Source organism: Triticum aestivum, chromosome 4B (genome assembly GCF_018294505.1).
Source record: "Triticum aestivum cultivar Chinese Spring chromosome 4B, IWGSC CS RefSeq v2.1, whole genome shotgun sequence".
NCBI classification, from domain to species: domain Eukaryota; kingdom Viridiplantae; phylum Streptophyta; class Magnoliopsida; order Poales; family Poaceae; genus Triticum; species Triticum aestivum.
Window position 1 is genome coordinate 516,299,562 of NC_057804.1, and position 27,202 is coordinate 516,326,763.

Consider the following 27,202-nt stretch of genomic DNA (forward strand, 5'->3'; position numbering starts at 1 on the left):
TTTCGCGGTGTCAAACATCGCGAATACCTCAAGGATCATCATATCTATCCCTGATATGTTATAGTTCATCACGAAGCTCTAACAGCTTGGTGGCAATGACTTTGGAGAACCATCACTATCTCATCTGGAAGATCAACTCCCACTCGATTCAAATGATTGTTGTACTCAGACAATCTGAGCACAAGCTCAACAATTGAGCTTTTCTCCTTAGTTTGCAGGTTAAGAAAGTCATCGGAGGTCTTATACCTCTTGACATGGGCACGAGCCTGAAATCCCAATTTCAGCCCTCGAAACATCTCGTATGTTCCGCGACATTTCGAAAAACGTCTTTGGTGCTTCAACTCTAAACCGTTTAACTGAACTATCACGTAGTTATCAAAACGTGTACAAACGACGTTTGGGGTTCAGCACACTGAGCGGTGCATTAAGGACATAAGCCTTCTATGAAGCAATGAGGACAATCCTCAGTTTACGGACCTAGTCCGCATAATTGCTACTATTAACTTTCAACTAATTTTTCTCTAGGAACATATCTAAACAGTAGAACTATAGCGTGAGCTACGACATAATTTGCAAAAACCTTTTGACTATGTTCAGGATAATTAAGTTCATCTTATGAACTCCCACTCAGATAGACATCCCTCTAGTCATCTAAGTGATTACATGATCCGAGTCAAACTAGGCCGTGTCCGATCATCACGTGAGACGGACTAGTCATCATCGGTGAACATCTTCATGTTGATCGTATCTTCTATATGACTCATGTTCGACCTTTCGGTCTCCGTGTTCCGAGGCCATGTCTGTACATGCTAGGCTCGTCAAGTTAACCCTAAGTGTTTCGCGTGTGTTCCGAGGCCATGTCTGTACATGCTAGGCTCGTCAACACCCGTTGTATTTGAACGTCTGAATAAAACACCCGATCATCACGTGATGTTTTGAAACAGCGAACTGTCGCAACGGTGCACAGTTAGGGGAGAACACTTCTTGAAATTGTTGTAAGGGATCATCTTATTTACTACCGTCGTTCTAAGCAAATAAGATGTATAAACATGATAAACATCACATGCAATCAAATAGTGACATGATATGGCCATCATCACTTTGCTCCTTTTGATCTCCATCTTCGGGGCTCCATGATCATCATCGTCACCGGCATGACACCATGATCTCCATCATCATGATCTCCATCATCGTGTCTTCATGAAGTTGCCTCGCCAACTATTACTTCTACTACTATGGCTAACGGTTAGCAATAAAGTAAAGTAATTACATGACGTTTAAGTTGACACGCAGGTCACAAATAAATAAAGACAACTCCTATGGCTCCTGCCGGTTGTCATACTCATCGACATGCAAGTCGTGATTCCTATTACAAGAACATGATCAATCTCATACATCACATATATCATTCATCACATCCTTTTTGGCCATATCACATCACATAGCATACCCTGCAAAAACAAGTTAGACGTCCTCTAATTGTTGTTTGCATGTTTTACGTGGCTGCTATGGGTTTCTAGCAAGAACGTTTCTTACCTACGCATGAACCACAACGTGATATTCCAATTGCTATTTACCCTTCATAAGGACCCTTTTCATCGAACCCGATCCGACTAAAGTGGGAGAGACAGACACCCGCCAGCCACCTTATGCAACTAGTGCATGTTTGTCGGTGGAACCGGTCTCACGTAAGCGTACGTGTAAAGTTGGTCCGGGCCGCTTCATCCCACGATGCCGCCGAATCAAGATAAGACTAGTAACGGCAAGCATATTGAACAATATCGACGCCCACAACTACTTTGTGTTCTACTCGTGCAAAGAATCTACGCAATAGACCTAGCTCATGATGCCACTGTTGGGGAACGTAGCAGAAATTCAAAATTTTTCCTACGCATCACCAAGATCAATCTATGGAGAGACCAGCAACGAGTAGATAGGGGAGTGCATCTACATACCCTTGTAGATCGCTAAGCGGAAGCGTTCAAGTGAACGAGGTTGATGGAGTCGTACTCGTCGTGATTCAGATCACCGATGATCTAGTGCCGAACGGACAGCACCTCCGCGTTCAACACACGTACAGCCCGGTGACGTCTCCCACGCCTTGATCCAGCAAGGAGAGAGGGAGAGGTTGAGGAAGACTCCATCCAGCAGCAGCACAACGGCGTGGTGGTGATGGAGGAGCGTGGCTATCCTGCAGGGCTTCGCCGAGCACCTACGGGAGAGGAGGAGGCGAACTTGGGAGAGAGGGAGGGGCTGCACCAAAGGCATAAGGTGTGTTTGAGAGGCCCTCCTACCCCACTATATATATAGGGATCCCAAGGGGGGGGGTGCGCCAGCCCCTAGGAGATCCAATCTCCAAGGGTGCGGCGGCCAGGGGAGGAGTCCTCCCCCCCCCCCAAGGCACCTAGGAGGTGCCTTCCCCTGCTGGGACTCTTCCTTTAGGGTTTCCCCAGGCGCATGGGCCTCTTGGGGCTGGTGCCCTTGGCCCATGTAGGCCAAGGCGCACCCCCTACAGCCCATGTGGCCCCCCGGGGCAGGTGGCCCCACCCGGTGGGCCCCCGGGACCCTTCCGGTGGTCCCGGTACAATACCGATGACCCCGAAACTTGTCCCGATGGCCGAAACAGGACTTCCTATATATAAATCTTTACCTCCGGACCATTCCGGAACTCCTCGTGACGTCCGGGATCTCATCCGAGACTCCGAACAACATTCGGTAACCACATACAAGCTTCCTTTATAACCCTAGCGTCATCGAACCTTAAGTGTGTAGACCCTACGGGTTCGGGAGACATGCAGACATGACCGAGATGTTCTCCGGTCAATAACCAACAGCGGGATCTGGATACCCATGTTGGCTCCCACATGTTCCACGATGATCTCATCGGATGAACCACGATGTCAAGGACTTAATCAATCCCGTATTCAATTCCCTTTGTCTAGCGGTATGGTACTTGCCCGAGATTCGATCGTCGGTATACCGATACCTTGTTCAATCTCGTTACCGGCAAGTCTCTTTACTCGTTCCATAACACATCATCCCGTGATCAACCCCTTGGTCACATTGTGCACATTATGATGATGTCCTACCGAGTGGGCCCAGAGATACCTCTCCGTTTACACGGAGTGACAAAATCCCAATCTCGATTCGTGCCAACCCAACAGACACTTTCAGAGATACCCGTAGTGTACCTTTATAGCCACCCAGTTACGTTGTGACGTTTGGCACACCCAAAGCACTCCTACGGTATCCGGGAGTTGCACAATCTCATGGTCTAAGGAAATGATACTTGACATTAGAAAAGCTTTAGCATACGAACTACATGATCTTGTGCTAGGCTTAGGATTGGGTCTTGTCCATCACATCATTCTCCTAATGATGTGATCCCGTTATCAACGACATCCAATGTCCATGGTCAGGAAACCGTAACCATCTATTGATTAACGAGCTAGTCAACTAGAGGCTTACTAGGGACATGGTGTTGTCTATGTATCCACACATGTATCTGAGTTTCCTATCAATACAATTCTAGCATGGATAATAAACGATTATCATGAACAAGGAAATATAATAATAATCAATTTATTATTGCCTCTAGGGCATATTTCCAACAGGAGATTGTAAGGGCATATTTATCCCTAAGTGTTTTGGTGATTGATGACAATGTGTGTGCGGATTAATCGTGTGCCTTGAGTCCCTCAGATACTTCATCATTAGGCACAAGATGATTCGGTGCCCCTCGGAGACTGTTGAAGCCGGCGTTGTTCTACGTTTCTCTTTGGTGGAGTTGAGTCGTAGGAGAGCCGTACTATTAAGAGGGGGTCCGCGTCGGAAAGGTAGGGTGGAATCACACGTACACTTGTCCCTCCTTTCCTTGCACTTTGGAGCTACCCGTCGTTATCTTGGTTGTGTGGAAAACTAGCGACTACTGCTGTACTTGCGGTAGTACCGCAGGTACAAGCGGTAGTACCGCGGCGTGTCACGGTAGTACCGCCCCTTCGGTGCGGTAGTACCGCGGCACCCTGGCCTAGTGCCACTCCGGTGCGGTAGTAGGGGCGGATGTAATTTTTTACATCCGCGCCCCCCACGGAGTACCGCTCGTCCAGCGCGGTAGTACCGCGGGGGCCCACGGTAGTACCGCTCCCTAGGAGTTGTAGTACCGTGGCCCTTCGACCTAGTACCGCAGTGTCGCGGTAGTAGGCGCGGATGTAATTTTTTACATCCGCGCCGACCATGGTAGTACCGCGCCTCACAAGCGGTAGTACGGCGTCGGGTTTTTGCACCACCCTAGTTTCTGCGGAAGTAGGCACGGATGTAATTTATTCCATCCGCGCCCTTCCCAGGCCGTGACCCTCCTGCCTTGCGGTAGTACCGCAAGGGGGAGCGGTAGTACCGCGCCAGCGGTAGTACTGCTCCTTCGTCAGGCTTGTTCCGGCCTATGCAGTTGCCACGGTAGTACCGTGGTCGTCCACGGTAGTACCGTGCGGCATCGCGGTAGTACCGCTTCCTTGGAGCGGTAGTACCGTGAGTCGCGGGCAGAACATGTGGATAACGGTTGGATTTTTTCCACGACTATATAAGGGATGTCTTCTACCTCTAGTTGACTACCTCTTCCACCTCTAAGCTCCATTGTTGCTCCAAGCTCATTTTCGCCCAATCTCTCTCCCTAGCCAATCAAACTTGTTGATTTGCTCGGGATTGGGTGACAAGGGCCCGATCTACACTTCCACCAAAGGATATTTGATTCCCCCCACTTATCCCTTGCGGATCTTGTTACTCTTGGGTGTTGAGCACCCTAGACGGTTGAGGTCACCTCGAAGCCATACTCCATTGTGGTGAAGCTTCATGGTGTTGTTGTTGTTGGGAGCCTCCGATTGTTGTGGAGATTGCCCCAACCTTGCTTGTAAAGGTTCGGTCGCCGCCTTCAAGGGCACCAATAGTGGAATCACGGCATCTCGCATCGTGTGAGGGCGTGAGGAGAATACGGTGGCCCTAGTGGCTTCTTGGGGAGCATTGTGCCTCCACACCGCTCTAACGGAGACGTACTTCCCTTTGAAAGGAAGGAACTCCGGTAACACATCCTCGTCTCCACCGGCTCCACTCTTGATTATTTCGTGCCTTTACTTTCGCAAGCTTACTTGTTGTTACATCTCTTGCTTGCTTGCGTGCTAGTTGATATTGCATCATATAGGTTGCTCACTTAGTTGCACATCTAGACAACCTATTTGTTGCAAAGTTTAATTTGGTAAAGAAAAGCTTAAAAATTGTTAGTTGCCTATTCACCCCCCCCCCCTCTAGTCAACCATATCGATCCTTTCAACTATGATATAGAATGAATTGTAGAATTTGTTATCCGTATGGTTGCTTATCAGATTCTGGAATTCAAGGAACTTCTTTCAAGATTCGGAGACATTTTCTAAATCATGAAGATTATTTAAATTAGCAAACATATTTTGAAATTCACAAATATTTTCTAATTTTGCAAACATTTTATAAATTTATGAAGACTTTTAAAATTTGCTGACATTTTTGAAATTCATGAACATTTTTTGTTCAAATATTTAAAGAATTTTACTATTTAAATGTCTTTAAAATTTGTGAAGATTTTTTTATTTTTTCAACACATTCAAATATTCCCTCTACTTTTTAAAATTTCCTTTCCTCTATGTTTTTTTATCACTTCCCCGGATGGCTGAGGACCAATAGGGTGTCTGGCCAGCCAACTGAAGCAGCGTCCTGGGCGTGCGACTTTTGTCGTCTTTTGATGCATTGCGTGCTCAATAGAACCTCCCGCGCATGTGGGTTATTTCACCGTCGGGGGAGGGCAAACTGGTTTTCTACTTCATGCGTTCGTGAAAGGGTGCAAGCCAACTTGCTGGTTCTATGCTGAGCGACCGGGTCGCCGCTTTGTTTGTTTTTCTATTTCTCCTCGGATGGTGGATTCACGGTGGAAGACCAACATCGTGCTAGCATTGGGGGAGAGCTAATAACGGAAATACCACATGTTGGAGATCCAAACCAACAAGCACATATTGAAGAGTTATTGTAGCTAAGCTCTGTGGCAGTAGACCTAACCTCAAGGTTGGGAGGCCAATAGGTGAAGGAAATATGCCCTAGAGGCAATAATAAAGTTGTTATTTATATTTCCTTATATCATGATAAATGTTTATTATTCATGCTAGAATTGTATTAACCGGAAACTTAATACATGTGTGAATACATAGACAAACAAAGTGTCACTGGTATGCCTCTACTTGACTAGCTCGTTAATCAAAGATGGTGAAGTTTTCTGGCCATAGACATGAGTTGTCATTTGATTAACAGGATCACATCATTAGAGAATTATGTGATTGACATGACCCATCTGTTAGCTTAGCACGATGATTGTTTAGTTTGTTGATATTGCTTTCTTCATGACTTATACATGTTCCTATGACTATGAGATTATGCAACTCCCGAATACCAGAGGAACACATAGTGTGCTATCAAACATTACAACATAAATGGGTGATTATAAAGATGCTCTACAGGTGTCTCCGATGGTGTTTGTTGAGTTGGCATAGATCGAGATTAGGATTCGTCACTCTGATTGTCGGAGAGGTATCTCTGGGCCCTCTCGGTAATGCACATCACTATAAGCCTTGCAAGCAATGTGACTAATGAGTTAGTTGTGGGATGATGTAGTACGGAACGACTAAAGAGACCTGCCGGTAACGAGATTGAACTAGGTATTAAGATACCGACGATCGAATCTCGGGCAAGTAACATACCGATGACAAAGGGAACAACGTATGTTGTTGTGAGGTTTGACCGATAAAGATCTTCGTAGAATATGTAGGAACCAATATGAGCATCCAGGTTCTGCTATTGGTTATTGACCGGAGATGAGTCTCGGTCATGTCTACATAGTTCTCGAACCCGTAGGGTCCGCGCGCTTAACATTCGATGACGATCGGTGTTATGAGTTTATGTGTTTTGATGTACCGAAGGTAGTTCGGAGTCCCAGATGTGATCACGGACATGATGATGAGTCTCGAAATGGTCGAGACATAAAGATTGATATATTGGAAGGCTATGTTTGGACACTAGAAAGGTTTCGGATGAGTTCGGGCATTTTCCGAAGTACGGGGGGTTACCGGAACCCCCCGGGGAGTTAATGGACCATGATGGGAGAGAGGAGGAGGCGACCAAGTGCGAGGCATGCACCCCCCAAGCCCAATCCAAATTTGGGGGGGGGGGGGCTTTCCTTCTCTCCTTCTCCCTCTTCCTTCTTCTCCTACTCCAACTAGGGAAGGGGGGGAACCTACTCCTACTGGGAGTAGGAATCCCCCTTGGGGTGCGCAGTAGAGAGGGTCGGTCCTCCCCTCCTCCACTCCTTTATATACAGGGGAGGGGCACCCCATAGACACACAAATTAACAGTTGTTTTAGCCGTGTGTGGTGCCCCCCTCCACAGATTTCCACCTCGGTCATATTGTTGCAGTGCTTAGGCGAAGCCCTGCGTCGGTAACATCATCATCACCGTCACCATGCCGTCATCCTAACGAAACTCTCCCTCGGCCTCAGCTGGATCAAGAGTACGAGGGACGTCACCGAGCTGAACGTGTGCAGATCGCGGAGGTGCCGTGCATTCGGTACTTGATCAGTTGGATCGCGAATACGATCGACTACATCAACCGCGTTACTTAATGCTTCCGCTTTCGGTCTACGAGGGTACGTGGACACACTCTCCCCACTCATTGCTATGCATCTCCTAGATAGATCTTGCATGATCGTAGGAATTTTTTTGAAATACTGTGTTCCCCAACAATAGGTTGAAAGATTGGAGTTCTTTTGGAGATAAAAACCAATGCAAGGAGAGTGATTCTGAGAGGCGGCGGCATGAATGAATTGGGCTGTGTGTTCATGTGCATCGGACATGTGCCTGGGGCCATGCCTACACATGCCAACAAAGTAGGGAAGTTGGAGGAAAAGGGTCTATTTCAATGTATATAGTCTGATGGCTAGGTCGGTTTATGCAGGATGAAAACCGGTGATACACCCTAACACAATCAATTAGGCATGGAAACATCCCACTAAACTCCATAAATGATGAACCAGGAATACTAGTCAACTGAATTCAGTTTGGTTCTTTGATTTTCAATGTAAAAATTCTCACCTCTAACCGAAATAGCCTGAAAAAGAAGACATAGCTCAATACAAAGGACCGGGGTGGCAAAGCGTGCATCACCCTCTAGTTGTTTTTATGGTTGATAAAGTTGAAATTGATGATGTTTCTAGTGTTATTAAATCTTGTAATTATGAGAGCCTTGGACATTTTTAAAAAGTAAGTGACAATGCTTATATTGTTGATCTAAGAGAGAGTCTATGCTTCCCAAGAAGAGATTAATGTTTTGTAGAAATCAACAAGTGAGATCAAGGAAGAAGAAAATTTTGAAAAGAAGTGCTCATTAGATGAAAAAGATGAGGAGAGTGAAGAACAAAATGAGTAAGACCGTATTAGTTACCCATGACCACCTCATAATGATAGTAACTCTCTAACTCAAGCTATGCTTTATCACCCTCCATGGTTATCGGAGGATGACTATGTTACTAAAATGCAAGATCCTTTGAACTCATTAGATGATAATTCCCTTTTTGATGACTTTGTTGCTTGAGGTGATGAATACTATGATGCACCTATAGAAGAAACTTATGGAGATGAATACGATATTCTGGTTTATGGTAAGAATACACTTGATAAAGTTGCTCACACATTTGATAGTCCTATCTTGCTCCCGAGCTCTCTCAACTACACTTTTAGAGGTGAAATTTGTTTACGCTAAGGAGTATATTTGTGGTTTGAAATTTACTTGTGCTCATGATGATTCTAATGAAAATTACATTGTTGACCTTGCTGCTACTACTTGTCATTATTATGAGAGAGGAAGGAATAAGTACCCACTTTATGTCTCTAATACACTAAAATTGCAAGCAACTGCTTCTACCATGCATTAAACTTTACTCTATGTTAATGTTTGTTACTGTATGCCATGCGAATGCACAGGGTGAGGGTTAGGATTCAATATTACATGCTCTATGTTACTTTGTGTTCTCTACTTAGATCCAAATCTTTATTAATTATAACTGGATTTGATATATCTTGATATCCTGGTGGAAAGACTAAATGAGCACTTTATGCCTAGCTATATGACTTTGAAGAAAGAGCTGCCAGATAGGCAACCCAGAAGCTTTAGAGAGTAATTTTCACTCTATAAAGTTTCCAAAAATTAAAAATAAAGAGGAAAACTGAAAACTCTTTCAGAATAGAAGTGATTGGAAAGATGAGCATCATCGAAGTGGGGGTCGACCTTGAACATTTTGCCCACGGAAACAATGTAAATATTTTATCATAGAAGCTTCTCATAAAAATAATTTTCCCCCTGTATAAATCATTGTATTAGGAAAATAATCTGTCAAGATTTACCTTTAGCATGTTCAGTTTGCAAGTATTTGTGGTGGTGTGCTCAAATCATAGTTTTGCATGATGCTACTGTTTGGTTTATCAAAAATCAACCGAACATCATAGAATCATAAAAAAAATCACACAATCTAACATTATAGGTTCTCTAATATGTACTAAATTTTTAGAGTTGTCTTAGTTCTATAAGTCCTCTTTTCATATTTTATGGACTGACCTACTCACAAATTTGTGAATGAAGAGATCTCACCACCTCATGAGGGCTCCCTTCTTCACGATCGATAATGACACCGCTGCCAAGACTTCTTTGTCGCCACCCATCAACCACAATTAGTCTTGGGAGATGGTAGACCTCTCACTTTTTGGTATCTTCATGCCGCGGGGGGGGGGGGGGACATGGGTCTGGACTAGCTTTGGCGCCAGGAGTGTATTTTCTTGTGTTACATTGCCCAACTACTTTGCTTCCTATCTTATTGGCATGTAAAATATAAATCTCCTGTGGTGACCTAAACATGTATTCTACTTTTGCATTTACGCTTCATGTTTATGCTTTACTGCATATTTTGAGGTCACTGACATGTACATTGCGATTGTTTGTGCGTTAGTAGCGAGCATATATATTATTTTATGGGACATTTACATCTATGCCCTTAACTCGAACCCACTACTCAGTTTTGCCTCTAATTTTTAGGTATGCTCAGTTTTGCCCCTCCGCCGTTAGTATCACTTATAGAAATGCCCTTTTGCGCCGTTATCGTCTGGTCAAAGGACTTTGACCATCCAGAAAAAAATAGCAAAAAATTCAAAAAAATCTGAAATTTTGTGGGATCGAAGATAGTCATGTCCGCAAGGCGCGTGCAAATTTGTGTGCCGTTCGGACACCCTGGGAGCTCGTGGCAAAGGAAATCATAAATTTTGTACGCATGTGAACAATAAATTCAAAAAAACAGAAAAAAATCAAAAAAATATGAGATTTTGTGGGACTGAAGATACTTAGGTGCACAAGATCTGTGCACATTTTTGTTGTGTTTGGACATCGTAGGAGCTTGTGGAGCTAAAATGTGCACAGATCTTGTGCACCTAAGTATCTTCAGTCCCACAAAATTTCATATTTTTTGATTTGTTTTTCTATTTTTTTCGAATTTACTATTCACATGCGTACAAAATTTATGATTTCATTTGCCACGAGCTCCCTGGGTGTCCGAACGGCACACGAATTTGCAGGCGCCTTGCGGACATGACTATCTTCGATCCCACAAAATTTCAGATTTTTTTTTATTTTTTTGCTATTTTTTTCTGGGTGGTCAAAGTCCTTTGACCAGACGGTAACGGCGCAAAAGGGCATTTCTATAAGTGATACTAACGGTGGAGGGGCAAAACTGAGCATACCTAAAAATTAGGGGCAAAACTGAGTAGTTGGTTCGAGTTAGGGGCAAAACTGGAATTGGCCCTTTTTATTTTATTCTCTCTGCACTCCACCGGATTTGCACAGTATAGAAGACTTTCTAATATACCCAAATGATCGTGCATTTACATTCCACAAAAAAATTATTAATAATGCACAAATTTAAAGGGAGCTCTCGCATAGCATATGATTCTCAAGATCATGATTACATTTTGTGCGACGATTTGAAAGTGCATCCTAATCCCTTAGGTGGATTTTGTTAATTAATGTCACCATGCGCCTCAATGGACTGGACGAATGGACGGGAGTGAGTTTTCTTTCACCCACCCCCAATTGGTAAGGCCCGCATGGATAGAATTGGGCCAAACGAGTCTCCTACCCATTATTAATGATGTGGCAAGGTGACGGGTCTCATATCTATATCTATATCTAGATCTATATCTATATAAAAAGACCCAAAGTGGCAGATTCAAACCATCTCAACCGTCAAATCATGTGATCTAGCGGTTCAAATCGCTCCAATGTTGAGCACCAAACATGTTTAACGCTCTAATTACCCATCACTGCCATTGGTTATAAACATGTTTAGACTCAACGCTATCCCATGAAATCTGCCATGTAATTAATATCTTACCATTCCCGCAAAGAAAGCAATTAATATCTTACCAAATATTAATGTGCCACAAATATACCTTACCTAATATAGTGTGCCACTAATATCCTACCTAATACGTGGATTGCACGTACATAATTACTAGTAGAAAGAAATGAGTTATGGGAGGCGACAACGAGGTGAAGACTTGACAAAAACTTAGGCTATCGTCGCACACGGGCTTTAGTCCAATTTCTTCGCTTGAGTTGGTGGCACATCCATAATTTGAACCGGGAGATGGATAGTGGCACAAACCTAATTTTCCCTTCTTTTTTCTGCACATGATAGTAATCTGTATAAGGTTCAAACAAAAATTACAGACACACACTTCGTACACCGATGTACATGTAAAAGAAATTCATAGTTTCCCAAAATATGAAAGCGAGCAAAAGCAACCAGTTAGGTGAACAGTACATTTTCCGACTACAGAGCACACATTGGGTTCACTGCTTCGCTCGACTGAAATCATTGGGATAGTCAAGACAGAAGCATAGAGCACTATAACAGAATTCGACCGACCGGTAGACTGCTGATATCAAACAGCATATTCCCCGCGTTTGTTTGACCATATTCGTCGCATTACAGTGAACATAAAATGCGCCAGCATAACCATTTCAGCTTTAACGTGTATCTTTACTCAAACAAGTTAAGAAAATGCTTGTTTAAGTGTAGTGACAGTAGGTAGGTTACATATGTGATTGCATGGCACGTTCGGATCTGTACAGCAACAAGCTAGTGCTAGGGCTACTCTGCTGACGCGATGTGCTGCAGCATGAACGACCTTGTCTTGCCATCTGGTGTTAGCCCAATGCTCCGCATTTTTGTGTACACCCTCCTGGCTAATCTGATCTTGCCACGCAAACAAAGCCCGTGTATGACCGTGTTGTAGATCGAAGAATCTGGAGCGACCTCCTGCAATGTTCAGAACTATTCAGTATGGAAATGAATGGCGATTCTAAAGAACCAAAACTGCGGTCAAGTTTGACCAAATCAAAAACGTGAGTGGCAAATCTCGAACGGTTAGCTTAAATGGTTACATATATGATGGTTACTGCTGATATCCAGTAGGCAAAGCCAAAATGTCAAGTCAAAACTTCATTAAAGGTTTAATTCAATTGTAACTTACGACCATGCAATGTACTCCCTTCGTTCCTAAATATAAGTCTTTTTAGATATTTCACTATGGACTACATACAGAGCAAAATGAGTGAACTACACTTTAAAATATGTCTATATACATCCGTATGTAGTTTGTAGTGGAATCTCTTAAAAGACTTACATTTAGGAACGGAGGGAGTATCAGTTCTTTTAGGCTAGCAAATGTGAACGCCAAACAGTCAAGTAGAAAATAAAGCCATGTGTGTCCAAGTGAATTTCATTTGTGCAAAGAACAGAACTCCACTTGGAACAACAAATTCTAGAAAGATAAGCACTCACACAGTTATATGTGACAGGACTTCCTTTCATATTGCGAACAAAGACTACGAAAATCAAAGCTTAGGCAAGAAGCTACTTAAGATTTTCATCTGATTAACCCATACTCCTAAAACTTGCTGCTCACTCTCAGTATGGAAGAACCTTACTACAGCAGACAATAGACTTATATCTTAGCTTAACAGTGTTGATTTTCTTAGTCAATTGACCCTGGGAGGTTGCAACTTTTCCGTAATGGTGATGTAGCTTTGAAGAATTGAGAATCGAAGCACCAAATGTTTAGATACTAGAACACTAGAGTAGTCCATAGAAATGCTATGGGAAATTCAAAATCATTACCAGCTAAAAAAAGGGCAACCTGGTGCATGTAGCTCCCGCTTGCGCAGGGTCCACTCAACAGAAATAAAACAACAAAGAAAAAAATAGTACCTCCAGTATATCCTCTACTTCGTCCCAAAGAGATCCCCAAATGCAAGCTCTTATAACAGATAAATGTGTGAATGTGTCTGGTGAGCACCTTTCATGAGTCATACGCCGGTATACTTTCAGAGCAACTTTTGGCTCACAAGCAACCTCACAAGCACGTATCACGTGATTGTAAGAGACCGCTGAAATTTGCAGTCCGCTTTTTTCCATCATCCACAACAATTGCAAAGCATGCTCCCATTGACCAAGTCTTTCACAAGACATCAAAGCTATGTTGTAGAGATGACTGTTTAAGACTGATGGATGCTTGGATTTAATTCCTTGGAAAAGCTCTAGGGCGTCCCAGCATCGACCAGACCTATACAACGCTGACAGCAATGCGCTCCATGTATATTGATCAGGCTCAAGTTCTGAAGATGTTAGAAGATGGTACATCCTAAAGGCGAGCTCATCTTCACCAGCCTTCCCAAGTGAGTTGATAACCGAATTAAACACAATGATATTGGGCTTCATGCCAGCACTCAACATTTTCCTAAATGTGGCCAGCGCAAACTCCCACCTCCCTTCTTTGGTGCAAGAAGCAATGATGGCCTTCATTATATCTTCACTTGGATCAAGCCCGTTGCAGAGCATTTCCTCATAAGCAGCAATTGCTAACTCAGACTGTCCACATTGCACAAATGTGCTAACCAACAAATCATAAGTCATCAAGGTTCCACTTAAAGAGTTCTCAGCTAGCCTTCCCCACAGTTTCTCCACTTGCCTCCAGTCTTTCGCTCTTCCGCACGCAGATATCATAGTGTTGTAAACAATCACATCAAGGGTTTCCCTCGATTCATTGCACTCCTCAATCTCACTGAACATTTGCAAAGCAGAGATATAGCCCTCGCTCCTCGCAACAGCCTTGAGTATCAAGGTGTATGTGTGACCAGTTGCCAATCCTTTCCCCTTCATGAACTCATACATCTTCATCGCATCCACGGAGGAACCTCTGCGGACAAAACTGGCCAAAAGGGAGTTACAGGCGTGCGAGTTGGGCTGAAGGCCGGACGCCAGCATTGAATCAAACAGCTCTATGGCACTCCTGACCTTGTTGGATTGGCTGAGCTTCATCAACCTTCTGGACAGCAATTCCTCGTCCCTCTCTTCCAGGAAGTGGAGCCTTGATCCCTCATGCTCGAATTTATCCGCCGGCTCTGAAGCTGGCGCGGATGGCACGCTTCTCGCGACCACAGGGTCCTTCTCCACGGCAGCCGGCCTCGCCGGACGCCGCCGGAGCCCGTGCCTCTGGTGGTAATCGAAACCAGCAGCACCAGATCGCTCCTCTTCCACGCCCCGAACCCCCAAGCCGGCCTCCTCCTTGTCGGTGACATCAGATTCGAGGACGCACGGGGCCGCTCTGCAAACACACGCCCCTCTCGCCGTCACCGTGCCGCCGCTTACCAGACGGGCGTCACCTCTGCTCCGGCCGCTGGTCGCTGGACGGACTCTCGTGCCCTGGCCGCCCTTCACGCTACGGCGAGGCAGTTCCTGGCTGAAAGAACCGCGGCTTGTGCTGCAACCGCTCCAAACTGCAGCCATACCCACGCCAAATGGAGATGGGATACAGGGATTTCAATCACCAGAGTCGAGCAGTGGACGGAGCACCTTCCGGGCAGTCCGCCCTCCGCATTGGCGAACCTGCAGCCGGAGGGGCTCGCAGCGCCGCCGCGCCGCGAATGAACCCGCGCTAGGACTCGATGCGCGTAGCTGGGGGGATGGGTGGAGATGATGATGCAGGAATGGAGGGGAATCAATCGAAGCAGATGCCCCGCCTTCCCCGACAGGCGCGACAGAGAAGCTCGCGCGCGAGGCGCCTCCGGTGTGCTCCGGTTCCAAATTGCAGCCGGAGGAGGCTGAGGAGGAGTGTGCCTTATCCCCTTTTCCCCTCTCCATCTTACTTCCCTCTCTTTACAGTGGCCCCAACCGAAAATCCGTTTTTCATCAGTTTTTTAATCCAAATATAGGACTCGAATTTGAAAATTCTCCAAGAAAGATCTATGACTGCTAGATTTTCAAATAAGACATCAAGATAGTGGGAAGTTTTCCATAGTAGACGTGATAGCGATTATCTTAAATTCCGACCGAAGCGCACCCCAAATGGCTAGGAAAACAAGGTTGACGATGTGGTAGAGGGTCACGAGGTGCAGAGTTTCTAGCCACCGTAAAAAGAATACTGTGGACGGAGATAAGACCAACAGTCGCAACTATTGAGATAGGAAAAGGATGAGTACCAGATTATTACTCGTCTCAATGTTGTCAAAAAAGTCATGGTCTCCTGATGTAGTATGAATTCGTCTTAGTATCAAATATTAAAGTGTTGTGCTGCATTCGACTATCGTCTCGTCGTGTCGATAAATTCCTACTCTTTCCAACATGACCTCGAAGGTCCTTGGAGATGTGAAATCTATGGTTGACCACCCATGATTGCGGGTAGAAGAGAGTTTCTAGTGTTGTTTGACGTGGCCAAGGAAGACAATCGACGGCATGAGGTGGATGGGAGCTATCGAAGGGTATGGCAAAGCCGCGTGTGGTTTGAGAAAACATAAAGCTCCTTGTCGCACCGTGTTGACATTCCTCCTTCTCTGTACATGTGGTATAACCAACGAAATGATGACTTCCTATCGCTCTGAATCCTTTGTAGGCTGCGTCGTTAGGATGCTACACTTTGGTGTGACGCCTCTCAATGGATTGAAGAGGAGATGTGAATGTGTGGATCGCCTCCCTCAAAGATCGTCATGGCTAGTGCGTGCTCTCTTGCTTCTTGTCATTGTGTCCCTCCTCTTTTGTAAAACTCGATGCAGGCTTTGGCCACAATTTCATAAAATATATTCAGGTGGGTGATGCATGCATTTTGCATCACATTCTACTTAGTGTTTTTGCACTGTAGAACTAGAATTTTCTGCATTTTACCATGGTCCCTCGCCCATTTTTGTCTGATTTCACCAAGACCTTTGGAATCAGAAGATTTGAAGAATTACTTGAAAACCCCCTTATTTTGGTGGAAAATATGTTGATTGGATGTAATGGTGTTGGGTCAACTCCCTTCACACGAAGATGTGTTGGCAGCCCAACATCAGCCTACATAAGTCAAACACACGTGAACCATTGATCTGATTTGCATCCAACGTTTGTGAGTGCTTCCCCGTGAAGGGAGCAAGGAGAAAACCCTAGGCACTACATCCAGCTGGTGGCCTTTGCCATTGTGAGAGCAAGAGAGAGCACACAAGAGAGCAACACAACCTGTGAGAGAGTGAAGAACAAGAAAAGAAGGTCCTTTCCAGATCTGTTGCACCTGACTAGACAATGTTCAAGTTGGTGATTGGAGGGTCAAATGTGATTGGATTGGCACCAAAATTGGTGAACTCGTTCCTTACTATGAGTATTTTGATCTGGTTAGCTGGTTTGAGGATTGGTTCAGCGGAGTATCGGATTTGAGAGTGATTTTGTCAGTTCGAGCTGCTACAATTTTAATACCGAGTAGTTTTGGGAGACGAACATATTGGAAAAGAAAAAGGTGTCTGGTTGAGCTGAAATTTTAAGGGGATCTCCAAAACTCGTTGGCTATCAAATTTGGTGTTGTTTGGTTCAGCGGTTTGAGAGAAGTTTGCAAAATATTGAAGGGGACAGAAGTTGTGTAAACTCTGCTTTGCTGAAATCTTACCTCTTGTGGTTATTGTTATTGCCGGTTAGCAACGTGGAGAGTGTGTTGTAAATATCTCCAGAGCTTCTAGAGAAGACTTTGTACTCACCATTCCCATAGTGAAGTGGTGTGGACCGATCGGTCCACAACCGAGTTTTGTATTCCTCAACTTGAGGATGTTTTTCCACGTTAAATCATGTGTCATATGTGCACGTTGTTTATGTTATTTCACTCCTTACTTGTTGGTTCAAACTATTCTCAAAGTTCACTACAAGCGAAGAGGGTTGGTTAGTGTGCATATTTGTCGTGTTGGTGAATTTGTGCATCGCATCTTTGTTGTCAATCCCCAACAGTGAGAACTGTAAGTGCATCTAGTGCCCCTTAGTGATTTTGGTGTATTGAAGACTTATATGTTAAGGGACTGATGCGTTTGTGAGTGTACACAGGTCTATAAGTCTATGAGGAGTTTGATATTTACAGAGAAAGTCGACCCCTAAAAATGAAGTTCTTCAACTGAAGACTTTGGATTACTGAAGGCTTTCTGAAGACTTTGAAAGTGAAGAAATTGGTGTGACCTTCAAGACTTGACAATCATTCGAGGAACATGAAGCGTGAAGACTTTTGTTTTCGTAGTTTCATTTTCTCTTTCTTGAGTCATAGGAAACACCGTACTGTTAAAGGGGGTCGACGAAATACTAAGGAAAAATTTTCATGTGATGGTCAACTCAAAATCCTACACCTACCAATCCCTTCGAGTGAAGCCATTAGAAATCTCATACAATTCAGTCATATTCTTCAGTGACAGAGACGAAGTTCTTCTAGTCTCTGAGGAATTTGTTCTGACTGAGGAGTTAGGAATTCGCCAGTGCGGATTGCCTACACAGTGAGGAACATGATAGCCCTGAGGAATTTGAGAGTCAAAATTCCGACCGTTGCTGTGCTATGCGCCAGCTGTCCCAAAATATCTACCCACCTAACAGTCCTATCATTGAGGGGCATTTATGTCTTATCATGTCGGGCTGCTCTCTAGGCTATAAATAGCCGCCCCCTACAACCACTAGCTGGTTGGCTGCTCCGAGAGAAACTGACACTTGTCATTTGAGAGCATCCCATCCTCCGAGGACTTTGAGCCAAAATCATCAAGTGAGGAAAACCCAAACCCAACACACCTACAACCCAAAGTGATTGAGCATCACTGAAGAGATTGATCCTGCATGGACCCGACGCTTGTTACCTTTGAAGACTGTGCTTCTTCCAGACGGTTAGGCATCATGGTCTAGAGCATCCAAGAGGAATTGTGGATCGCCAAGTGACCTAGTCTGTGAAGGTTTGGAAGTCACCTGAAGACTTACCACGAGTGATTGGGCGAGGTTTGTGTGACCTTAGCTCAAGGAGAATACGGTGAGGACTGTGTGTCCGGGACTGTGTGTCCTCAAGTTTAAATACTCAGCCGCTCCAACCAGACGTACAACTGAGACAGCAGTTGGAACTGGTCTACCAAATCATTGTCTTCACCAAGCTTACTGGTTCTATTTCCTCAACTCTTTCATTTCCTCATTTTTGTTGTTGTGTACTTGTTCATATCTGTTTGAAGACTTTGACTGAAGACTCTCTCAATTTCCTCAGTTCAATTTCTTCAGTCTATCCGTCTTCATCCTGTGTTATCATGTGCTTACGCTTTCTGTACTCTGTGCTTGTCTTCATTTCATCATGGTGACTATGCTTGTGTTCTGTTATGTTTACTTTTGAGTACTTATTCCGCTGCAAGTAGTTCTTCATTTAGGAATTTCCTCACCAGCAAATTCCTTAGTGAAGAATTCAAAAAAATCGCCTATTCACCCCCCCTCTAGTCGATATAATGCACTTTTAATTGGTATCAGAGCAAGGTACTCCCTTGTTCTATGTGATTTTGGTCTAACCGCCTGGAGTTTTAGTTATGTCGACCGCAGGTGTGACCAAGGTCTCTACTGGGTGTCCTACCTTCGATGGAACGGACTACCCCTACTGGAAGAATAAGATGCGAATGCATCTTGAGGCAATTGATAACGATCTCTGGTATGTTGTGGAAAATGGTGTTCCCTCAGTCACACCTTCTCTGAACGCTACTGATGTGAAGAGATTCAAGCAACTCGATTCTCAAGCAAAGAATATCATCTGTGGCCATCTGAGCAAAGGGCAATATGGAAGAGTGAGTGCTTTGGAAACTGCTAAGCTTATCTGGGATAGGCTGTCCAAAGTGAATGAAGGAGTCTCAACTCAACGTGACTCTCGTGTTGACGTTCTTTGCAACCTCTTCAACCGCTTCAAAAGACTTGACAATGAAAATGTTCAACAAACCTTCGATCGCCTCACTGACATCTCAAATGAGCTTCAAGCGCTTGGCGCCACTAACATCACCGACCATGAGGTGGTGAAGAAATTGTTGAGATCGCTCGATTCTTCATTTGATACTCTGGCACTGATGATTCAAGAACATGCTGATTACAAGTCACTTGATCATGCTGATATCCTCGAGAGGCTAAATACTCATGAGTTCCAGCTTGCTGAGAAGAGAAATCCCTATGGTTCGAGCTATGGCAGACCACGTGCTCTGAAGGTCAAGGCAGTCTCTGAGTCTGAAGATGAAGACTCTGCTAGCAGCCTTGATGATCCTGAAGAACTGAGCCAGGAACTAGCACTGCTCATGAAGAAATTTCAGAAGTTCTCAAGACGTAGTCGCTTTGGAAAATCCTCAAGGAGCAATGATTCCTCATCCAGTGACTACAAGAAGATACTATGCCACAAATGCAAGAAACCTAGTCACTACATCCAAGATTGTCCTCAGTGGGATAAGGAATCAAAGAAGAAGAAATACTAGGATTACAGTTCTGATGTCGCAAAGAAGAAGAAGAAACCTTCAAAGTCTTCATCATCAAAATCCTTGAAGTCTTCATCACACAAGAAGAGTAGCTCCAAGAAGGCTCGGGCATTCATTGGCAAGGAAATGGACTCTGAGGCTGAATCTGAGGAATATGAGGATGAGGAGGCATCTGAGGAGTCTGAGTCTGGTGTGGCGAGCCTAGCTCTCGTACTACATTCGTCAACAAGTCTATCTTCAACCCTAAAGAAAATGGCATCACCAACAAGGTTGATGAAGACAATGATGACTACGCTCCCACCTATTGCTTCATGGCAAAGGGTGCCAAGGTAACTAAATGCGCCTCCTCTGAATCTAGTGAGGATGAATCTGATGAAAACCTCAAGCCCGGCTACTCTAAACTTGCTAAGATTGCTGTGAAACAACAAAAGGCTTTTGAAAAGGTTCAAAACATGCTAGATAAAAGTGATGATATGTTGGGTGAAGAAATGGATCCCACTAAAACCTTGACTGAAAATCTTCAGAGACTTCAGTCCAAGTTTGACAACCTTCAAGGTCATCATAACTATCTCTTATCTGATCACGAGAAGCTTTCTTATGAATTTCTTCAAAGAAAGCAAGATCTTGAGAAGCTAAGAGTGAGTTATGAAGATCTTCAGAAGGAGCGTGATTCATTACTTGCTCAACAAATCAGCGCTACTTAGGAAGAATTTGTTCCTCCATGTTTGAAGTTCATTGAACATGAATCTGCTAATTCTTCACCTGAATGTTCAAATGCTTCTAATGCTACAAATTCTTCATTTATCTCTGCTATCACTAATTCCTCATCTGAGGACATTGCTAGTATCACTGATGATGCGGGGCTGAAGGAATTGTACATGACAGGCATGTACAAGAGCCTCAAAGGGCATCAGACTCTTTATGATGTGCTTAAAATGCATATCCTAAACAGGAACCCTAGGAAAGAGGGTATTGCCTTTGAGAGGAAACTCAATGCTGATGGAACATATTGGAAGCCTGAGCAGTACCCCAAAACCTCATGGGTTGCTGCAAAGGGACCTCCAGTTGATCCATCCAATTTATCTGGCTTTACATGTGAATCTCCTCATCCTTCTGATGAGTCATTTGAATCCAACTATAAACTATTCAAAAATCAGAATGGTGAAGTATTTGCTAGATATGTTGGCACTAACTGCAGGAACGGTTCCCCTATGAAGAAAATCTGGGTTCCCAAAAGTTGCCTTGAAAGTCTTTAGGTGAATGTCCTCATGACCCCACCTGTGAAGAATAGGAATGCCATGTCAAATTCTTCATATGGATCCAAGTCCTCATAGGGACCAAATTCCTCATGTGGATCAAATTCCTCAAAAGGATCAAAGTCCTCATATGATCATCATCGTGCTAACCCCTCTGTTTCACAGGGTAGAGCTAAGGGCTATGAATATGAGCATTATTCTTCTAATCATTATGTTCATAAGTCCTTGAAGAATTTCTCTGCTTATTCATATGCTTACCCTAACCCCTCTTATGTGAAACGAAGTGGACTGGCTTCTATGCCACCTTTCTCATATGGTGCTTGCAGAGTGATGAATTCTTTGCCACCCCTTCAGATGTGGGTGGTGAAGAAAAAGAACTAATCTCTTATGCAAGTTCAGGTCTCTAGACGTTCTCTAAACGTCTGAATTGTTGAGACCTGAAAATTGCCTGAAAGGACGCTGGCTAATCATGAAGAAATGAACTTTCATTTCTCACGTCTTCATACTGTTTTATATGTTCTATTGCTTGATGAAATTGATCTGATGATATTGATATCATATTCTTCACTGATGAAGTATATGAGTTCGTAAGATGCACTAATTCATCTACAGGATGATCAACCCAAAGCCAATGAGTGGGTCCTCGATAGTGGATGTACGAATCACATGACTGGTGACAAGAATCTATTGATGGATGCTCCTTTATCACCATCGCATATGAAGCATATCATCTTTGCTGACAAAGGAAAAAGTCAGGTATTGGGTCTAGGTAAGGTTGCGATCTCAAAGGATCGACACATGGACAAAGTCATGCTTGTCGAGTCCTTAGGATACAACCTCATGTCTATCTCAATGCTTTGTGATCTCGATATGGTTGTTGTCTTTGGCAAATATCGTTGTGTTGTGATCATGGAAGCTGACAATTCCAAAGTCTTCGAAGGCTTTAGGAGAGGAGACTTGTACATTGTTGATTTCTCTATAGGACCACAACCAGCCATATGCCTACTTGCAAAAGCTTCAGAAGGCTGGCTATGGCATCGACAACTTGGTCATGCTAGCATGAGGAATTTGCACATGCTTGCGAAGAAGAAACATGTCATTGGCATTGAGAATGTCAAATTCCTCAAGGATCACTTATGCGGAGCCTGTGAAGCTAGAAAGATGACAAAGGCCAAGCATCCAGCAAAGACTATCATGACTACCACTCGACCATTTGAATTGCTTCAGATGGATCTCTTTGGTCCTAATCATTATTTTGCTGTTACAAATGATGCATCTCTATATGGCTTTGTTATTGTTGGTGATTATTCTCGTTACACATGGGTGCACATTGTCACTTACAAACATGAGGTGTAGGAAGTCTTCAAACGATTTTCCTCGAGGGCTTCAACCAACTTTGGTGTAAAGATCAAGCACATCAGAAGTGACAATGGGACCGAGTTCAAGAATTCTAGTCTTGATGACTATCTTGATGAACTTGGTATTACTCATGAGTTATCTGCTCCTTATACTCCTCAGCAGAATGGCGTCGTGGAGCGCAAGAACAAGACTCTTGTTGAGATGGCTCGCACTATGATTGATGAATACAAGACGCCTCGTCGTTTCTGGGTTGAGGCAATTGATACTGCGTGCCACATCATCAACAGAGTATATCTTCACAAATTCTTCAAGAAGACTGCTTATGAACTCCTCACTGACAAGACACCCAATGTGAGTTACTTCAAAGTCTTCGGTGCTAAATGTTGGATTAGAGATCCTCATCACAATTCTAAATTTGCACCGAAAGCACATGTGGGTTTTATGCTTGGTTACGGAAAGGACTCGCACACCTACAAAGTCTTCAACAACATTCTCCACAAGGTTGTTGAAACTGTAGATGTGCAGTTCGATGAAACTAATTGCTCGCAAAGAGAGCACCTACCTTCTGTGTTAGATGAACCAGCACCCGAGGAATCTATCAAGTTCAAGGCTACTGAGGATGTCATTCCTACTGAAGAATCTGCTGAAGAATTCATTCCAGAACGTAAAGAACGTCGAGCTGGTGCACCAGAAGAAAATGGTGCCGAGGAAAATGCTCCTGGAGAAAATGCGGATCAAATTCCTCGAAGACAACCCGCTCATCGTCGTATTGCAAACGAAGTGCAAGTCGAGAAGATAATCGATGACATTGAAGTGAAGGAAATATGCCCTAGAGGCAATAATAAAGTTATTATTTATTTCCTTATTTCATGATAAATGTTTATTATTCATGCTAGAATTGTATTAACCGGAAACATAATACATGTGTGAAAACATACACAAACATAGTGTCACTAGTATGCCTCTACTTGACTAGCTTGTGAATCAAAGATGGTTAAGTTTCCTAGCCATAGACATGAGTTGTCATTTGATTAACGGGATCATATCATTAGGAGAATGATGTGATTGACTTGACCCATTCCGTTAGCTTAGCACTTGATCGTTTAGTATGTTGCTATTGCTTTCTTCATGACTTATACATGTTCCTGTAACTATGAGATTATGCAACTCCCGTTTACCGGAGGAACACTTTGGGTGCTACAAACGTCACAACGTAACTGGGTGATTATAAAGGAGTACTACAGGTGTCTCCAAAGGTACATGTTGGGTTGGCGTATTTCGAGATTAGGTTTTGTCACTCCGATTGTCGGAGAGGTATCTCTGGGCCCTCTCGGTAATGCATATCACTATAAGCCTTGCAAGCAATGTAGCTAATGAGTTAGTTACAGAATGATGCATTACGGAACGAGTAAAGAGACTTGCCGGTAACGAGATTGAACTAGGTATTGGATATCGACGATCGAATCTTGGGCAAGTAACATACCGATGACAAAGGGAACAACGTATGTTGTTATGCGGTTTGATCGATAAAGATCTTCGTAGAATATGAAGGAGCCAATATGGGCATCCAAGTTCCGCTATTGGTTATTGACCGAGAATAGTTCTAGGTCATGTCTACATAGTTCTCGAACCCATAGGATCCGCACGCTTAACGTTACGATGACAGTTTTATTATGAGTTTATAAGTTTTGATGTACCGAAGGAGTTCGGAGCCCCGGATGAGATCAGGGACATGACGAGGAGTCTTGAAATGGTCGAGACATAAAGATCGATATATTGGACGACTATATTCGGAGTTCGGAAAGGTTCCGAGTGATTCGGATATTTTTTGGAGTACTGGAGAGTTACGGGAATTCGTATTGGGCCTCAATGGGCCATACGGGAAAGGAGAGAAAGGGCCAAAAGGGTGGCCGCACCCCTCCCCTTGGACTAGTCCGAATTGGACTAGGGAGGGGGGGCGCCCCCTTCCTTCCTTCTCCTTCTCTCTTCCCTTTCCTTCTCTCCTACTCCTACTACATGGAAGGGTTCCTAGTTCTACTAGGAAAGGGGGAATCCTACTCCCAGTGGGAGTAGGACTCCCCTAGGGCGCGCCATAGAGAGGGACGGCCCTCCCCCTCCTCCACTCCTTTATATACGGGGGCAGGGGGCACCCCATAGACACACAAGTTGATCTACGGATCGTTCCTTAGCCGTGTGCGGTGCCCCCCTCCACCATATTCCACCTCGGTCATATCGTCGCGGAGTTTAGGCGAAGCCCTGCACCGGTAGAACATCATCATCGTCACCACGCCGTCGTGCTGACGGAACTCGTCCCCGACGCTTTGCTGGATTGAAGTCCGGGGAACGTCATCGAGCTGAACGTGTGCTGAACACGGAGGTGCCGTACGTTCGGTACTTGGATCGGTCGGATCGTGAAGACGTACGACTACATCAACCGCGTTGTCATAACGCTTCTGCTTTACGGTCTACGAGGGTACGTGGACAACACTCTCCCCTCTCGTTGCTATGCCATCACCATGATCTTGCGTGTGCGTAGGAATTTTTTTGAAATTACTACGTTCTCCAACAGTGGCATCTGAGCCTAGGTTTTATGCGTTGCTGTTATATGCACGAGTAGAACACAAGTGATTTGTGGGCGATACAAGTCATACTGCTTACCAGCATGTCATACTTTGGTTCGGCGGTAATGTTGGATGAAGCGGCCCGGACCGACATTACGCGTACGCTTACGCGAGACTGGTTCTACCGACGTGCTTTGCACACAGGTGGCTGGCGGGTGTCAGTTTCTCCAACTTTAGTTGAACCGAGTGTGGCTACGCCCGGTCCTTGCGAAGGTTAAAACAGCACTAACTTGACGAACTATCGTTGTGGTTTTGATGCGTAGGTAAGAACGGTTCTTGCTCAGCCCGTAGCAGCCACGTAAAATTTGCAACAACAAAGTAGTGGACGTCTAACTTGTTTTTGCAGGGCATGTTGTGATGTGATATGGTCAAGACGTGATAAGATATAAGTTGTTGTATGAGATGATCATGTTTTGTTGAAGTTATCGGGAACTGGCAGAAGTCCTATGGATGTCTCTTTGTTGCATAAGATGCAAGTGCCAAATAATTGCTTTACTTTATCGCTATACGATAGCAATAGTTGCAAGAGCAATAGTTGGTGAGACAACCATGTGATGACACATTGATATAGATCAAGATGATGAAGATCATGGTGTCGTGCCAGTGACGATAGAGATCATGACAGTACTTTGGAGATGGAGATCAAAGGCGCAAGATGATCATGGCCATATCATGTCACATATTTTGATTGCATATGATGTTTATCTATTATACATCTTATTCTTGCTTTGATTGACGATAGCATTTTAAGATGATCTCTCACTAATTATCAAGAAGTGTTCTCCCTGAGTATGCACCGTTGCCAAAGTTCATCGTGCCCAGACACCACGTGATGATCGGGTGTGATAAGCTCTACGTCCATCTACAACGGGTGCAAGCCAGTTTTGCACACGCGGAATACTCAGGTTAAACTTGACGAGCCTAGCATATGCAGATATGGCCTCGGAGCACGAAGACCGAAAGGTCGAGCGTGAATCATATAGTAGATATGATCAACATAGTGATGTTCACCATTGAAAACTACTCCATCTCACGTGATGATCGGTTATGGTTTAGTTGATTTGGATCACGTGATCACTTAGATGACTAGAGAGATGTCTGTCTAAGTGGGAGTTCTTAAGTAATATGATTAATTGAACTTAAACTTATCATGAACTTAGTCCTGGTAGTATTTTGCAAATTATGTTGTAAGATCAATAGCTTGCGTTGTTGCTTTCATATGTTTATTTTGATATGTTCCTAGAGAAAATTGTGTTGAAAAATGTTAGTAGCAATGATGCGGATTGGATCCGCGATCTGAGGTTTATCCCCATTGCTGCACAGAAGAATTATGTCCTTAATGCACCGCTAGGTGACAGACCTATTGCAGGAGCAGATGCAGACGTTATGAACGTTTGGCTAGCATATGCAGATATGGCCTCAGAACACGGAGACCGAAAGGTCGAGCGTGAATCATATAGTAGACATGATCAACATAGTGATGTTCACCATTGAAAACTACTCCATCTCACGTGATGATCGGTTATGGTTTACTTGATTTGGATCACGTGATCACTTAGATGACTAGAGAGATGTCTGTCTAAGTGGGAGTTCTTAAGTAATATGATTAATTGAACTTAAGTTTATCATGAACTTAGTCCTGGTAGTATTTTACAAATTATGTTGTAGATCAATAGCTCGCTTTGTTGCTTTCATATGTTTATTTTAATATGTTCCTAGAGAAAACTGTGTTGAAAAATATTAGTAGCAATGATGCAGATTGGATCCGTGATCTGAGGATTGTCCTCATTGCTGCACAGAAGAATTATGTCCTTAATGCACCGCTAAGTGATGGACCTATTGTAGAAGCAGATGCAGACGTTATGAACGTTTGGCTAGCTCAAAATGATGACTACTTGATAGTTTTGTGCACCATGCTTTATGGCTTAGAATCGGGACTTCAAAAATGTTTTGAACGTCATGGACCATATGAGATGATCCAGGAATTGAAGTTAATATTTCAAGCAAATACCCGAGTTGAGAGATATGAAGTCTCCAACAAGTTCTATAGC

At 43.9% G+C, this 27,202-nt stretch overlaps 1 protein-coding gene across 2 annotated transcripts; it reads right to left on the reverse strand.

Annotated features, from left to right (window-relative positions):
* Positions 1 to 12,101: 12,101 nt before the first annotated feature.
* LOC123093009 (pentatricopeptide repeat-containing protein At3g29290) lies at positions 12,102 to 15,312 on the reverse strand. 2 transcript variants are annotated; one of them, XM_044514884.1, is made up of 2 exons: positions 13,468 to 15,312; positions 12,102 to 12,428 (listed from the first exon to the last, which is right to left on the reverse strand). In XM_044514884.1, the coding sequence occupies exons 1-2, from the start codon at positions 14,955 to 14,957 to the stop codon at positions 12,356 to 12,358; spliced, it is 1,563 nt and encodes a 520-aa protein (XP_044370819.1). In that variant the 5' UTR covers positions 14,958 to 15,312; the 3' UTR covers positions 12,102 to 12,355. The 2 variants fall into 2 exon arrangements, with proteins under 2 accessions (XP_044370819.1, XP_044370818.1); XM_044514883.1 differs by having other exon boundaries at positions 13,380 to 15,304.
* Between the last annotated feature and the right edge of the window lie 11,890 nt (positions 15,313 to 27,202).

Coding starts and splice junctions, on each gene's coding strand:
- LOC123093009 (XM_044514883.1), bottom strand. CDS start 14,957: ATGGCTGCAGTTTGGAGCGGTTGCAGCACAAGCCGCGGTTCTTTCAGC. Junction 12,429..13,379: donor AAGTAGAGGATATACTGGAG/GTACTATTTTTT, acceptor TGAACATTGCAG/GAGGTCGCTCCAGATTCTTC.